General features: G+C 40.8%; 1 protein-coding gene across 8 annotated transcripts in view; it reads right to left on the bottom strand.

Moving 5' to 3' along the window:
• The window catches only part of BNC2 (basonuclin zinc finger protein 2), a 479,004-nt gene that overhangs the window by 385,543 nt on the left and 77,454 nt on the right, over window positions 1-16,007 (bottom strand). For 4 of the 8 annotated variants that reach the window (XM_066257301.1, XM_066257299.1, XM_066257298.1 and 1 more), the window contains exon 2: window positions 8,260-8,349. The exons of the other annotated variants lie outside the window; for them this stretch is intronic. In XM_066257301.1, the coding sequence (XP_066113398.1) occupies window positions 8,260-8,349 (90 nt within the window). The remainder of the gene's footprint in view (window positions 1-8,259; window positions 8,350-16,007) is intronic. 8 annotated transcript variants of the gene reach the window in all.

Genomic DNA, 16,007 nt, shown 5'->3' on the forward strand with positions numbered 1-16,007 from the left:
AGTAGTGAAGGAACTGTATTTATCATGAATATATTATATATATTTTTTAATTTTTTTTAAAGATTTTATTTATTGAATTTACAGAGAGAGGAGGGACAGGTGACAAGAAGTAGCTGTTTCACTCAAGCTGTTCATTGGTTGCTTGTCCGTACATGCCTTGACCAGGCAAGCCCAGGGTTTCAAACCAGCAACCTCAGTGTTCCAAGTCGCCACTCTATTTACTGCACCACCACAGGCGAGGCATATCACAAATATATTTTTTTAAAAGCAAGTTGTGTAGAGCCAATGAACTTCACTGACATTTTCAGTTCCATGGGCCCTGAAAGTTAATAACAAACAGTGTTTGTCTGAGATCTGATTTCACAAGGAATTCAATATGGAACAGGAACAAGAAAGCCTATTAAGGATGTGATAGAAAAGCAAAGGGATTACTTCACGACGTAGATCCCTCTCTAAATATAGTCCCCTCATAAGGACACATTTAGAATATTTGTGTCTCATTAGGGGTATTAAGTGAGAAAGATTCTTGATACCAAGCAGTCCTGATTATAAGTCATCTTAGGAAATAAAGTGACTTCTCTTTACTAAAAGGGAGAATAACCTGCAAGAAACAGCTTTAAACATAGTAACAAGACTGTCAGCAAAGTCAGAGACTAAAACAAACCTTATAGCTCAAAGAAATATCAACACCACCTGAAAACTGAGTAACTACAATAAGAATGTATTTTTTAGATTATTTCCCAACACCTCTTTGTTCTCTTATTATCTATCGACCAATCGTACGTTTCTCCCCTTACACCTTTCTCCAAGGTGCCCAGTGGTGAAAGGAGATGGCCAACAAGATGACTTCACTGGCAGCACACTTGTTTAGGGGAGAGTCAGTTCTATTTTTCAACCCCACCAAAAAGGAGTACATGCCTCTCCTCTCTGGAAACAGAAAATACTTTAAATGATAGACAGTTATAAGTTAAGAAATACTTGATAGCCCTGGCTGGGTACCTCGGTTAGAGCATTATTCCAAAGCGCAAAGGCTGCTGATTCGATGCCCAGTCTGGGCACATAGTCCTCCCTATCTCCCTCTCGCTCTCCCCTTCTTCTCTTGCTAAAATCAATAAATAATCATTTTTTAAAAATACCTTGTAAATCTGAAAGGAAAATAAAAGTAAGGGCATGAGGCCCTGGCTGGTTAGCTCAGCGGTAGAGCGTCGGCCTGGCGTGCAGGGGACCCAGGTTTGATTCCCGGCCAGGGCACATAGGAGAAGCGCCCATTTGCTTCTCCACCCCCCTCCCCTCCTTCCTCTCTGTCTCTCTCTTCCCCTCCCGCAGCCAAGGCTCCATTGGAGCAAAGATGGCCCGGGCGCTGGGGATGGCTCCTTGGCCTCTGCCCCAGGCGCTAGAGTGGCTCTGGTCGTGGCAGAGCGACGCCCCCGGTCGGGCGCATGCGGGAGTCTGTCTGACTGTCTCTCCCCGTTTCCAGCTTCAGAAAAAAAAAAAATACAAAAAAAAAAAAAAGTAAGGGCACGATAAAGCATAGAAATATTTTATTAGGTGGAAATCAGATTGGTCTCAGGTAACAGAAAATCCAATTTTTCAGAGCTTAAATAATTAGCATTTCTCTCATAGAACAAGTAGTCAGAGGTAGCGGCCCAGTGCTGGGTGTCTAGGACAAGGACCAGAGGTGGATTTAATGGCAGGTACACTAGGCGCATGCCCTGGGCCCCAACTTCTGAAGGGCCCCACAAAACCCAACTTTACACTTTTTTTTTTCCTGAAGCTAGAAGAAGGGAGGTAGTTAGACAGACTCCCATATGTGCCTGACCAGAATCCTCCTGGCATGCCCACCAGGGAGCGATGCTCTGCCCATCTGGGGTGTTGCTCCGCTGCAATCAGAGCCATTCTAGTGCCTGAGGCAGAGGCCATGGAGCCATCCTCAGCGCCCGGGCCAACTTTGCTCCAATGGAGCCTTGGCTGCGGGAGGGGAAGAGAGAGACAGAGGAAGGAGAGGGGGAGGGGTGGAGAAGCAGATGGGCACTTCTCCTGTGTGCCCTGGCCAGGAATAGAATCCGGGACTTCCACACGCCGAGCCAGTGCTCTACGGCTGAGCCAACTGGCCAGAGCCTTTATACTGTTTTCTAATGACACCAATTTTGGTTTCATATGTGCAATTTTAACATTAACAGTACACAATATTTTTAATTTATTTAAAAATATGGTTAACATGTATCTTTATTTTCCCTATTTTTTTTAAGGGGCCCAATATTTTCTTCTGCACCTGGGGCTTCAACCGACCTTAATCCGCCTCTGACAAGGCGCTGCCTTTCTTATTGCCAGGTCCACTCTCATGCTTGCTCACTGCCTCACCAAAGCATCACAGTCAAAATTCAAGCAGCAGTTTGTGTTTCATTCCATGTGGGAAACTTTCACAACTCACCGAATACGCTTCCTCCTATAAATTACTGGCCAATATGTAGTCACATGTCTACTCTTAAACCAATCACTGCTAAGGGAAATAACATTGTCATCATAATGACTTTTTAAAATATAAGGTCTACCGGAAAGTTCTGTCCATTTTTGGAATAAAACAAAATACAAATTTTTCTTACCATCAATAAACTTTATTAAATATAATTGCCATTATTATTAATGATTTCTTGCCACCATGAGGGCAATTTGTATATCCCATTTTTAAAAAATGTTTTATCTTTTGATGCGAAAAATTGAACCAGTGCTTGTTTGATATCTTCTTCATTTTTGAATTTTTTGCCCTTCAAAAAATTTTGTAAGGACAAAAACAAGTGATAGTCGGAGGGTGCTAAGTCCGGGGAATATGGTGGATGCAACAGACATGCTTCTGTAGCATTTCTTCCTTGTTGAAATTCGTAAAAATTACAGTGGCATAAATGAACTTTATCAGTAGCCATGGGTACACTATCGCTTCACACATAAGACTAACATGAATCAACTTTGCTTTAGTTAATTTGCTACGTCAGTATGTATACATTAAGCGATAAAAATAGAGAGGCACACATGCGCCAAATAAACATGTGCTTACGTGTCGAAACTTGTTGTGATAGAAATGGACAGAACTTTCCAGTAGACCTTATATTAATCTTGAGATAGCTCCTATCCTTGCCAAGATGAAGGGCTTTCTTCTTCCCATCCCTAAACCCCAGCCACTTGGGAAGAGAGAGGTGGGATGGCTTTTAGGGTAGGCATCACTATTTACCTCAGTCATTTAAAAAAGTCCTAGTATACAAGGGCAGTTTAATGTAAAGATATCAAAAGTTAGCCCTGGCCAGTTGGCTCAGCAGTCAAGCGCTGGCCCAGTGAGGGGAGGTCCTGGTTTGTTTCCTGGTCAGGGCACACAGTAGAAGTGACCCTCCACCCTTCCCCCTTCTATCTCTCCTCTTTCTCTCTCTCTTTCTCTCTCTCTCTCCTTCCCTCAGCCATGGCTCGAGCAAGTTGGCCCTGGGCACTGAGGATGCCTACATGGCCTGCTCCTTAGGCATTAAGAAATGGCTCCAGTTGCAACAGAGCTATGGCCCCAGATGTGCAGAGCATCGCACCATAGTGGGCTTTCCAGGTGGATCCCCGTCAGGGTACATGCAGGAGTCTGTCTCTGCCTCCACTCCTATCACTAAAACAAACAAACAAACAAAAAGTCAAAAGTTGGTATTACTATATAGAATCGGGCCCCTGTAAGTTCAGAAATTACTCTACCATTAGACAAACAGGTGCACCAGAATGCAATGTACTATTTTAGATAAGAGTCAGTAAAGCCAAATACGTTTTAAAAAACACAGTTTCTTTTTTTTTTTTTTTTTTTTTTTTTTTTTGTAGTTTTCTGAGGTTGGAAATGGGGAGGCAGTCAGACAGACTCCCGCATGCGCCCGACCGGGATCCACCCGGCACGCCCACCAGGGGGTGATGCTCCGCCCATCTGGGCCGTTGCTCTGTTGCATCCAGAGCCATTCTAGCGCCTTAGGCAGAGGCCACAGAGCCATCCTCAGCGCCCGGGCAAACTTTGCTCCAATGGAGCCTTGGCTGAGGGAGGGGAAGAGAGAGACAGAGAGGAAGGAGAGGAGGAGGGGTGGAGAAGCAGATGGGTGCTTCTCCTGTGTGCCCTGGCCGGGAATCAAACCCGGGACTCCCACACACCAGGCTGACACTCTACCACTGAGCCAACCAGCCAGGGCCAAAAAACACAGTTTCTTAGCCAACAGCAGGAATGTGAAGAAACTGTGTCAGTTTTCAAGTTTACTCTTCCCAATATGATCTAGTTGACCAATTCTACCCAGTCTCACCTCTCTACTCAGTCTCTGCTTAGGGAATGTGGGGGTAGGAATATATACTTGACTTTAGATGCATCAACCACTCCTTTTTTTGGTTTTTTAATTAGCTGTCTTTTTTCATTTAGGCAATTTTTCGCTTCCTAGAAAAGCAATCAATGTCAAATTACAAGAGCTTAGCTAATAAAAAAAATTTTTTTAATTAAAAAAAATTATACCATGCAAGATATCTTCCTGTTTTTAGGTCTTCAGTTGTAGGCCTATGATGAAGGAAAATTCAAATACCTGTAACACTCAAAATGCAACCATCCTTGAGGGCAAGGGGTATCTTATAATAACTTTACAGACAGCATTCATCCTAAAACTGGAATCATCATACATACTGACATGAATGCAAGTTTATAAAGTTTCTCCCACTTTTAAGCTAAACTGCATCATATATTCCTCCCAAACACATATCTTTTCCACCTTAAGTCCTGCTTTGTGAATGAAGGCTATCATTCTTGTCATTCACATTTCATCAGATGAAATTCAGGTTCTGTCTCAAATAAATGCCTATGTTTCCCCCAAGGTAGATAGCCCAAGACTTTGAATCATTCTTCACAGGGTTCACTCACTGTCCAAGTCTCAACCTCTTTGAGGCCTTCAGCAGGCCCAAAAAAGATGCAATGGCTCTATAAAAGTCCCCAGAAGTAATAAGACTAAAAGGACAGCTGACGGTAGTTGAAAATAGGACTATTGCCTGTATCATTCCTCACTTATTTTTTTTTTCCTTTAAAGCAGCGCAGGTGGAAAAGGATCAGCAAAGGAAGCAGAAAGGCTCAAGAGAAGATCATAAGGAGGACTGGACATCTGACTGGTTTCTCTATACTCTAGAGATGCTTGATCTGCATTCATCTATACACAACAGAACAGAGACAAACAAATGATGGTTGCTAAAGCTGACCTTTAAAAAAAACAACACTCCAGAAGTCACTGAAATACTGGAAACATTTTGGAGACTGAGCCCCATCTGATGACAATTACAGGAATCCTGCAAGGGAAAAGAATGTTCGGAGAAGGCCAGACGGCCATGCAATTACAAACCCTACCTCAATCCCAGAGTCCTCCCTCTCCACACCCTCCGTATCGCTGCCAGTGAGAGGTGAATGGTGATGCTGTTACTCCACGCTCCCAGGCCAGTCCTGGAGGGAGGCATGCTCTCACATTCTGCTCCAGAGACCTCATCATTTTGGTTTGCTTGGTTTTCTCATCCTTTGATGTAAAACACTTCATGATTGTCATGAGATTGGTTCCCAAGGACGTGAGACTTAGAGGAACCAAGACTTTTACAGTAAAGAGATGATTAAAAGGCAAACCATTGAAAATGTTAGCATGAAACTAAAACTTTTTCCCATGCTCCTTTGTTTCCTGAATTGATCCTTGTGGGATATGGAGAAGGAGTTGGGGAAGTCAGAATAGTGGTTGGGAGGAGAAAATGGACTCATATTTACTGTGCACCTCCAAGAGCAAGCCACTTCCAAGATTAAGAAATCTTACAGAGTAAGATGATTTACAATAGCCAAGATATGAAAACAGCCTAAGTGTCCATCAACAGATACATAGATAAAGACAATGTGGACAATCGAATAGTATTCAACAATAAAAAAGATGAAATATTGCCATTTGCAACAAAATGGATGGATCGTGAAGGTATCATGCTAACTGAAATAGGTCAGCTAGAAAAGGATAAAAACTATTTTTTCACTCATCCGTGGAATATGAAACAAAAAAAAACCCAAAATAGAAACAAAACCAGATACAGACAACAGAATGCTGATTACAAGAGGGAAAGCAGTGTGGGGCAAAAATGAAATGGATAAAAGGGATCAATTATATGGTGATGGATGGAAATTAGACTTTCGGCAGTAAGCATGCTATAATGCATACAGATATTAAAATTATCAGTATAATATTGTTCACCTGAAACTTATTAATGTTATCAATGTTACCTCAATTACACAAAAACAGAAAAGAATCCTTGCAAAAAGATGGCATCCCAATTTAATGAGAACTAAGATTAAGAGGAGCAACTTAACCAATCCCAAAGCTCTTTAATAAAGACAATGGGGTAGAAACCCAAGCCTCTCTGACTCCAAAGCCCATGTTCTTTCTCCTGAGCAACACTGCCTATGATATAGGAAATACATCAAATATAGAGGTGGACCTAGTATGACACAAAATGGCATTAACCAATAACTATCTCACAAGGTACAACTGACAACTCACAAGGCACAGGTACAATTTCTTTATTCTTTAATAATTTATAGAAAGTATGAGAATTGAGTTGCATGTAATTTGAAAAAAGTTAAAAAATATGTTTAAAAAATTGATATTTGTTATTAATCTACCCAGAGAAGAGATAACACTATTATTACTTATTTGGTATACTTTCTTCCAGTGTTTCATATTTCATCTTTATACAGACACACATTTTTATGTGCCACAAAGTCATGCTATTTACAGCTTTATGTCCATTTCTTTTCAAGTACTATATGGTATGTTCCCATGTCATCAAAAATTCCTTAGAAGGTCAGATTTTTAAAATAATTACATCAAAATAGATTTCAAAACTAAAGTTTTCCAACTTAAAGCCCTGTGTTGACAGGATTAGGAAACTTAAACACTTGAAATATTATATATTACATGTAGATGTCTAAGGAAACAAGGAAGCTCAGGATATTGTTGAACAATGAATCATGATTACCCAGAATCCCTGCTGTTTCAAGAGGATGCACTCCAACAGAAGCACATCTAATGAATCTTTGTTAGAAATATAATCCACACACACAAAATGTACAGATTTCAAAATTACAATTGCAAATTAAATTATTTTATACCAATGCCTTTTGTGAGTCTATGAAAGCCAAAAGTACCAAATATTTCAGAATTTTCTTTAGAGTCATAACAAGCTAAGTATTCAATTCAATTTGTTAGCAAGAGCTGGGCTTCTACAAACAACATGGTGCATACCAAAGATCTATTTGACTATCTTATAAAGCATGGCTGTGACAGTAATGGTAGCAACAATAAAAAGTAAAGATGGTAATAACAGTGATGGTGGCCTTTACTTATTATAATGCCTTTATCCATGTCTGTCTTTGTTCCTAACCTTGAATAAAATTTTTTAAATTTAATTCTCTCTAAATTCCATAAGAATAACTACCATTCTTATCCCCACAAAGTAATAAGCTACTTGAACTCAGAAAACTTGGTTCTAATGAGTTGGAAATAGTTTCATCTCTCTAGATACCCAATTCCTTCACTTATAATAGAAGTTTTGGGACTGAGAGCATTATGGATTAAACAAACTCTCAAGTTCTATGGATTTGACATTCTACGAATTTGACAATCACCTGAAAATATATTTACGCCCCTCCCAACCCATGGCAAACACACATCATTAATCATGTCACTAAATGCCATTATGGCTTCACAGTCTATCACAGCACACTGGAAAGTTATTAGCAATCAACACATGCTAGTTTTAAAAAGAAACCTTTTTGGCCTCCCAAGGTGTGCAGTAGGTTAAGTGCTACAAAAAAAGCCAAAAGCTGATGCTTGCCAATTCTAGAAATTTGAACCCTAAGATGAGTTAAATCTGTCAATACATGGTATTTGGCTAAAAACTCCTGAAAAACTGGGATTCTTTGCTACCCCGAAAACTGGATGACTTAGTCAGTTAGCCCCATCAATAGGTGCCCAAGACAACCAAAACAAAAGGTATAAACTAGTCTGCCAGGGCAAGGCATGAAATTCCATGCCAAGTCCCAGGAAAGGAAGGAGGGCTATCTCACCAAAGAGGAGCTTGTCTCCAGAAGGAAACCATTACATCTCCATGGGGGTAGGGAAGAGGGGGTCCAAATCCTGATTTCATCTCACCCTGCTCCTATGTATTAAGTTAATGTTTTAGCTCAGTGAAAGTAATTACCAGCCAGGCTCTCCAATCCATCAATTCACCCTGGGCATTCCTGCTGATTCTTTCTTTGGTCTCTAGGACCCAAGAATTCCTTTTGTTGATCTGGAAGTATGAAAGAAAGGTTGGTTGTTACTAGTTTCTCTCTTTGAATTCTAAATTTCTGCCAAGTAATTAGGAAAAGAAATGAATAAATATTTTTAAGTTTTTAAAGAAAAACTATAAAAGTTAGAGTAAGCACAGCCACTCACAATAAGACTAAAAACATATATCTTAGACCTCCTCGCTTCCAAGTACTATGGACAAATGCAATTTGGCTCTAGGCTCTGAACTTAGAGCCTAGATTTGGATTTGATCCAAATCGCTTCCATTCAAATTCAGGTAGTAGCTTAGTCAATAAATGAATCATATGCGAACTTACAAAGCAAACACTTCCCTATAGCCCCACAAGGATTCTAATGGAAGGTATTATTAGTATCCCCATTTTACAGATAGGTTAACAAAATTCAGAGGTTAAAAATACTAGCCGTAAGATCACAAATAGTAATAAAGCAGTCTTCTGGGTCCAAACACTAGTCTTCTACGTAATTTTTCCAAGTAACTATAATATGTTACGGTTTAAAAAAATTCCCCCGACTGGAAGCAACATTCAAAACAATACTAAGGACTTTATGAATGACAAGGGAGTCCTAAATGTATCGACTCAGCAGGCAGGTATTGTATTTATTTTGCATTTTCCATTGAACCATATATATATATATATATATATGATACAGAAAATTCTGTAATTATGCCCAAGATTCTCCCCACCACCCTATAAATCCATTTCCATTGCACTAATACAGTGAATGGGCATTATAAATATAATAAAAATATACCCACAGAAAACATACAAGGGAGATAGAAGGTAAAGATCCAAGTGGCAATAACAGCAACAACAGTGAGCCTTCTCTGCCATTTAAGTTGTAAACCCAATTGCTTCCATTGGTCACCAGCAAACTCAATGAGAAGGTGCTCCACAACTATATCACCAATCCAAATGGCATGTAGCTATGAAAGCTATACAAACATAACAGGGTTTTGTTTATCACTGTCCAGAACCAAGGTTCCAACATCTGTCATTAGAAGGGGCAATGTTTGACTCCTTTGGCACAGCAACATTATCTAAAATACATGCATAATATATATTTCATTTTTCAGATTCTACAAGTGATATATATGCTCTGGCTGTAGAAAATTTTAAGTGTGGAAAGCACAAAGAAACAGAAATTAGCCATAATCTCAGTACCCAAAGGCAATGACTGATGACATACTGGCCTATTTCCTTCTAATATTTTAGACTACTTGAAATAAATCCTTTTAAACAGAAATGAAAAAGATATTAATTCCTTCAGACAGGACCAAGAAGGGAAGTGTAGCGTATAAAAAATATATCCCATTGTTTTTATAAACAAATTCACATTTTTTATTATTATTATTTTTTACAGGGACAGAGAGAGTGTCAGAGAGGGGGATAGATATGGACAGACAGACAGGAACAGAGAGAGATGAGAAGCATCAATCATCAGTTTTTCAGTTGTGACACCTTAGTAACAGTGGTAGTCAACCTGGTTCCTACCACCCACTAGTGGGCGTTCCAGCTTTCATGGTGGGCGGTAGCGGAGCAACCAATGTATAAATAAAAAGATAGATTTAACTATAGTAAGTTGTTTTATAAATATTTATTCTGCCAAACTTAGAGAAAATCCAACATAAAGTACTTGGTAAGTAATTATTATTATATGCTTTAACTTGCCGTAACTCAGCTTTAAAAATTTTATAAAGTAAAGTTATTTCCCTACTTTATAAATCACCATTACTGTGGAACCGATGGGCGGTTAGAAAATTTTACTACTAATAGAGATACAAAAGTGGGCGGTAGGTATAAAAAGGTTGACTACCCCTGCCTTTGTTGTTCATTGATTGCTTTCTCACATGTGCCTTGACCACGGACCTTCAGCAGACCGAGTAACCCCCTTTTTTTTTTTTTCTTTTTTTTTTTTTCTGAAGCTGGAAACAGGGAGAGACAGTCAGACAGACTCCCGCATGCGCCCGACCGGGATCCACCCGGCCCGCCCACCAGGGGCGGTGCTCTGCCCCCCAGGGGGCAATGCTCTGCCCATCCTGGGCGTCGCCATATTGCGACCAGAGCCACTCTAGCGCCTGAGGCAGAGGCCACAGAGCCATGCCCAGCGCCCGGGCCATCTCTGCTCCAATGGAGCCTTGGCTGCGGGAGGGGAAGAGAGAGACAGAGAGGAAAGCGCGGCGGAGGGGTGGAGAAGCAAATGGGCGCTTCTCCTGTGTGCCCTGGCCGGGAATCGAACCCGGGTCCTCCGCACGCTAGGCCGACGCTCTACCGCTGAGCCAACCGGCCAGGGCCCCGAGTAACCCCTTGCTCGAGCCAGTGACCTTGGGTCGAAGCTGGTGAGCTTTTTGCTCAAGCCAGATAAGCCCGTGCTCAAGCTGGCTACCTCGGGGTCTTGAACCTGGGTCCTCCGCATCCCAGTCTGACACTCTATTCACTGTACCACCGCCTGGTTAGGCTCAAATTTCTTGAGTAAAATCTTAAAGATAACTACAGCAAAAATACTTTTAAACCCTTTGGAAAAGCTCAGTAAGGTGAGCTGACTCCCCAGTGCTTTATGAAGAGACCTTGATTCCTATCTTCTTGAAGAGGAGAATGCAGGCGAGAGACAAAGAGCAACAAGTAAAGCAAGGGTTTATTGGCCATATAGGAAGACACTCAGAAGGGACTGAGCAGGCAACTCACTCAAGAGAATGAATGCCCAGATCAGTTACAGAGCTTGAGACAGCAAAACAAGGAAGGGCCTATGATAGAAGCAACAGGCCCTGGCCAGTTAGCTTAGTGGTACAGCGTCAGCTGGGTGTGTGGATGTCCCGGGTTCAATTCCTGGTAGAGAACACAGGAAAAGTGATCATCTGCTTCTCCACCCCTCCCCCTTTTCTCTCTCTCTTCCCCTTCCACCGCTATGGCTCAACTGGTTCCAGCAAGCGCATGGCTCCATGGAGCCTCCACTGCAGATGCTAATAATAGATTGGTTGCAAGCATGGCCCCAGATGGCAGAGCATCAGCCCCAGACAGCGTTGCTGCGTGGATCCTGGTTGGGGAACATGAGGGAGTATGTATCTCTGTCTCCCGTCCTCTCACTTGGAAAAAGAGGGAAAATGAAAGAAAAAGAAGCAGCAACAAGAGAGAGCCTACATTGCGCTCTGCTTTGGCTCTAGAAATGTCATAGGAAAGAACTGAGCCTAAGCAGGGCTGCACTGGCTCAATGGAAAATCAGAGAAAAGGAGGCCTTGGAGACAGATTCAGGGGCTTAGTCCTGGACGAGCTGCTGCTGCCCATTGTTCCCCCAGTTGCAGTCCTATGGGGGCCCCTAAAACTTAGAAGAAAGCGGGAGACAAGGAAAACATGCCTGAGGAAAGAAAAGGAGGAGGGGAAGAGGGCAAGAAGGGCACACTCTGCTCTGGGAAGGAATCCACACTGGGTCCTCTGTCCCAAGGGTTTTTAAGGATGGAGATTTTAGGGGACGTCCCAGGGGAAGACCTCAAAAAGAATACTCATCAGTTTTTCCAGGTATGCCCTTTCAGGATTGTGGCCTCTGCTGATTGATTGGTCAGCTCCAGGCCAGGAGAGTCATTATTAGTCATTGCAGCTGGTCCTAAGGTCAGCCATGGGTATCGCTTGTCTGGTTTTGCTGAGTTTCTGGGCCTGGAGCTGCAATACAACTGAGGCCTATGTATTTGGTGCGGGTCAGAACCTCATTGTTCTGGGGGCTTAAAGCTTTAAGGGCGATGCTCTGGTACCCCGTTCACTCCCCTAAGGGGGTCTAACCCTCGCAACTAGCAACATGCCAGGAGAGAAAAGGTCAAGGAAGGGTCCAAACCACATGACCATCAACATAAAAGGTCAAGGGGTCTAAATCGCATGGCCAGAAATATGCTAGTGGAGGGAAAAGGTTATCCTGGGGGTGGCATCCTTGTTTTCCCAGTCTTGTCCTTTGCTAGGCACCTGGAGCTTTCTGCCCTGGTGGCCTTCTGTGCCTGGCCTTAGTCCTTGCTGTGCTCGTGTCTAACTGCCTACCATACCGCCACAAAGCCAGAAGAAACAATAATCTGTATATAATGAGCACAGAGTGGTACTGTTTTGTTTTGCAACATTTCATTTTCTAAAGTCCAATTTTTGTGTTGAAACTACCTGAGGGGGTTCAGGGCACCAAAACGAAGCACCCCAGCATACTGAGTATCCTAACATGGAGGAGGAAACTGCAGAAGCAAGGTCCCTAAAACAGGCTATCAAACCTTCATGTGCCAGTTGCGCTACCAAGACAAGGGATACAGAGAAGAACCCTAGCACACAGGACTTTACATTTCCCCAAGTTCACTACAGTTACCTCATATTTCTGCACCTATCACTATCCACCATGGTGGACCCTTCATCAAACCTAGCATAAAATAATCAGCTGTTTCTTTGGGTCTTCATTTCCTTATGTCTGTTCCCTGTGTCATGTGAAACTTATATTAAAGAAACTTGTATGTTTTTCTTCTGTTAATCTGTCTTTGTCAGTTTAACTTTCAGACTCAGCCAGAGATCCTAAGAGGGTCAAGGAAAATTTATTCATCTTCTATAATCCTATCAGTGAGAAGGGAACTTCAGCTCACTCAAAGAAGAAACTATACAGAGGAAAACAAAAGGTCCTGTTTCCTTCAAAAAATATTATACTTCCAGAGGATACATAGGAAATATTCAATTATGGTATATATGCCTCATCTGCACATTTATAATAAACTCCCATCCTCTGATTTGACATGGATGGCTCAATGGTTAGGTCAATCGGATCCAACAAAGGTGAAAGCAATCTGCTTTTCCCATTGGAAAATAGAGCCTTAAATGGAACCAGTGACTTTGATAAGGCTAAAAAGAGCCACTGGAACATAAATATATTTTGTAGTGATTTCATTGATCACATATTTCTAAGGTACCTATTTAAGAGGGGTGCATCTAGAAAAAGTACTTTTGTACTAGTTACTGCTAGGTAAACACAAGTTTTAAATAATCTTCCGTGCAACAGACATGGAATTTTATTCCCCACAGCCTAGTGATTTTAAATGCCCTGTGACCCTCTTAAGCACTGCCAACATCAACATCTGGTACCTGGCACAAAGAAAATAGATTCTAAATGTTTATATACATATATATATAAACCTTTTATTTTCATCATGTGCTTTAAATATGTTTCTAAGATAGTTTTATTTCTCTTCTTTCTAATACACAAAAAAGTAAGAGGCTTTTCTATCAGGCAGCTGTATTATGTTTTAGAAGCAGAAGGAAAAAATAATTGCCAAAAATCGAGTTGTTGCCAATGTTTTCTCATCCTCCCTCCAAAGAAGTACTTGTATAAAACAGAGAATTGAGAACTGAATGGAAGAAAGAAAACCAGAAAGTGATTGTAATTACAGCTAGTGCTCAACTTAAACCACGATCGGTTCTGACAGACTGGTCGTAACACGATTTGGTCATAAGTTAAGTAGGCTATATATGTACAGTACTGTGAAATGATGTTATAAAAATCTTTAAGTCATATTTTATCATAATTTTCTTTCATTATTGTTATATATCGTAAATTTCTTTGTTCATTTTATGCCATTTGTATCATCTCTACACCATTTTGTTTCTTATTTTTACATTCGTCAGGTTTAAGTAAAACACTGCATTACCAGTACAACTGGTTTAAAATTTCCTCTTGGTACACATCTTGGGAGGGGTTTGATGAAAAATACCCAAGACACAAAACACAAATTGCTGTACCGAGTCTGGGATAACAGTTGAAATGGTGCACGCGGAGATGGTAGTGCTGCCGGAAGCTGGTCCACACTGTCGTATGCCCAGCTGGGCAATGCTTGCACTGCCAGATGCGGAGCAGTCGTGGCTAACGATTGTGGTCGTAAAGTCGAATGGTTGTAAGTTGCATAGGTCGTAAGTCAATCAATATTTGTATTTACTCACAAATACATACACTAATAAAAACTACCTCAGAACCTAAGGCATATCTTCTACACTAGCAATTTTCAACCAGTATGCTGCAAGAATTTTCAAAACATGTAATACCTGACTATTTAGTCAGGGACACTGACCTATTTTCACTTAGACTGTCAAATTAAAAAATGACAACAGCCAACACAGCAATAGCCATTTAGTACGAATGAATCAAAATTATACCTATTTTTCTTTTGTCAGATCTGTGAAAAATATATTTTTTGATGTGCTGCTGAATTTTAGTAATTTATGTGTACCACTAAATGAAAAGCATTGAAAATCACTGCTCTATACAATTTGCTTTATTTCTCTAATTGTTTCCTTCCTGCTTTATTTTCAAATCCTCCAAAAATTTTAGCAAAAACAATGATCACACAATAATTAAGATATTCATTACCTTTAAACGCTTAACTTTAGCAAACAAAGTTTATTGGAGAACCTCAAAAGAATTCAAGCTCATTCATTAAACTTTAAATACTAACCTATGAAGTTATAAGTGACTTTCAAGAAGTAAATAAGGTAAAAATCAAAACTGATCATACTTCAGTAAGAAGTTAATGAGAAAATAACGGGGGGAAATCAAATATAGTTTAATCTGAGACACCCCCTTTAATTTAAAATAGAAACACAGAAAGAAGAAAGTAATACTACCTCCCAATTATGTTTGTTGAAACAAAGAAAGAATCCTCTATTGCAGGGGTCCCCAAACTACGGCCCATGGGCCACATGCGCCCCCTGAGGCCATTTATTTGGCCCCCCCTGCACTTCCGGAAGGGGCACCTCTTTCATTGGTGGTCAGTGAGAGGAGCATAGTTCCCATTGAAATACTGGTCAGTTTGTTGATTTAAATTTACTTGTTCTTTATTTTAAATATTGTATTTGTTCCCGTTTTGGTTTTTTTTTTTTTTACTTTAAAATAAGATATGTGCAGTGTGCATAGGGATTTGTTCATAGTTTTTTTTTTATAGTCCGGCCCTTCAACGGTCTGAGGGACAGTGAACTGGCCCCTTGTATAAAAAGTTTGGGGACCCCTGCTCTATTGTATAGCTTCAAGATAGTTGTTTGAGGTTCATTTCTATATAAACTTCTCCCTCTCTTTAGTTTTGGCTCAAGTCTACAGTTATCATTACATAAGTAAAACAGCCCATTAAAGTTTTCCCCTTAATTTCAATATCATCAACTCCTAATACAGGAGGCATGCAATGGGCAGTCCACAGCTAATGCATCAATTTTTTCACAAGCACTCATGTTACACCACACGCCTGCTTAGTATCCGAAATAAAATGACTGTCTTCTGCATTAGAGAAATTTTCTCCAAGAAAAAAAGTGGCCATCATTCATTTCCTAGCCAAACATACTCAAGGAAACTCGGCATTGGGGCCAGTTAGAGTGCAAATATATTAGCTGCGACTTCAGCAAATGCCTGTCATGTTGAATAGCATGAAGAAGAGAGATAGTAATTATTGCCCAGAAACCATTAGAGGGCTCCTTAGTAAAACAAGCTGCCCGAGCAAACTAATGGACCAACAGTCCACTGCAATGTCTTTTCCTATTCCATTTAGCTGCATGTCAGTCCTATCAAATCATCTGACACTTGCAATGCAGGTAGGCTCAGAACAATTAGCAAGATCCTCTGCTTCCATGCCCTTTCACTGGAGCTACAACA

The sequence above is a fragment of the Saccopteryx bilineata genome, chromosome 2, assembly GCF_036850765.1.
Source record: "Saccopteryx bilineata isolate mSacBil1 chromosome 2, mSacBil1_pri_phased_curated, whole genome shotgun sequence".
Lineage (NCBI taxonomy): Eukaryota > Metazoa > Chordata > Mammalia > Chiroptera > Emballonuridae > Saccopteryx > Saccopteryx bilineata.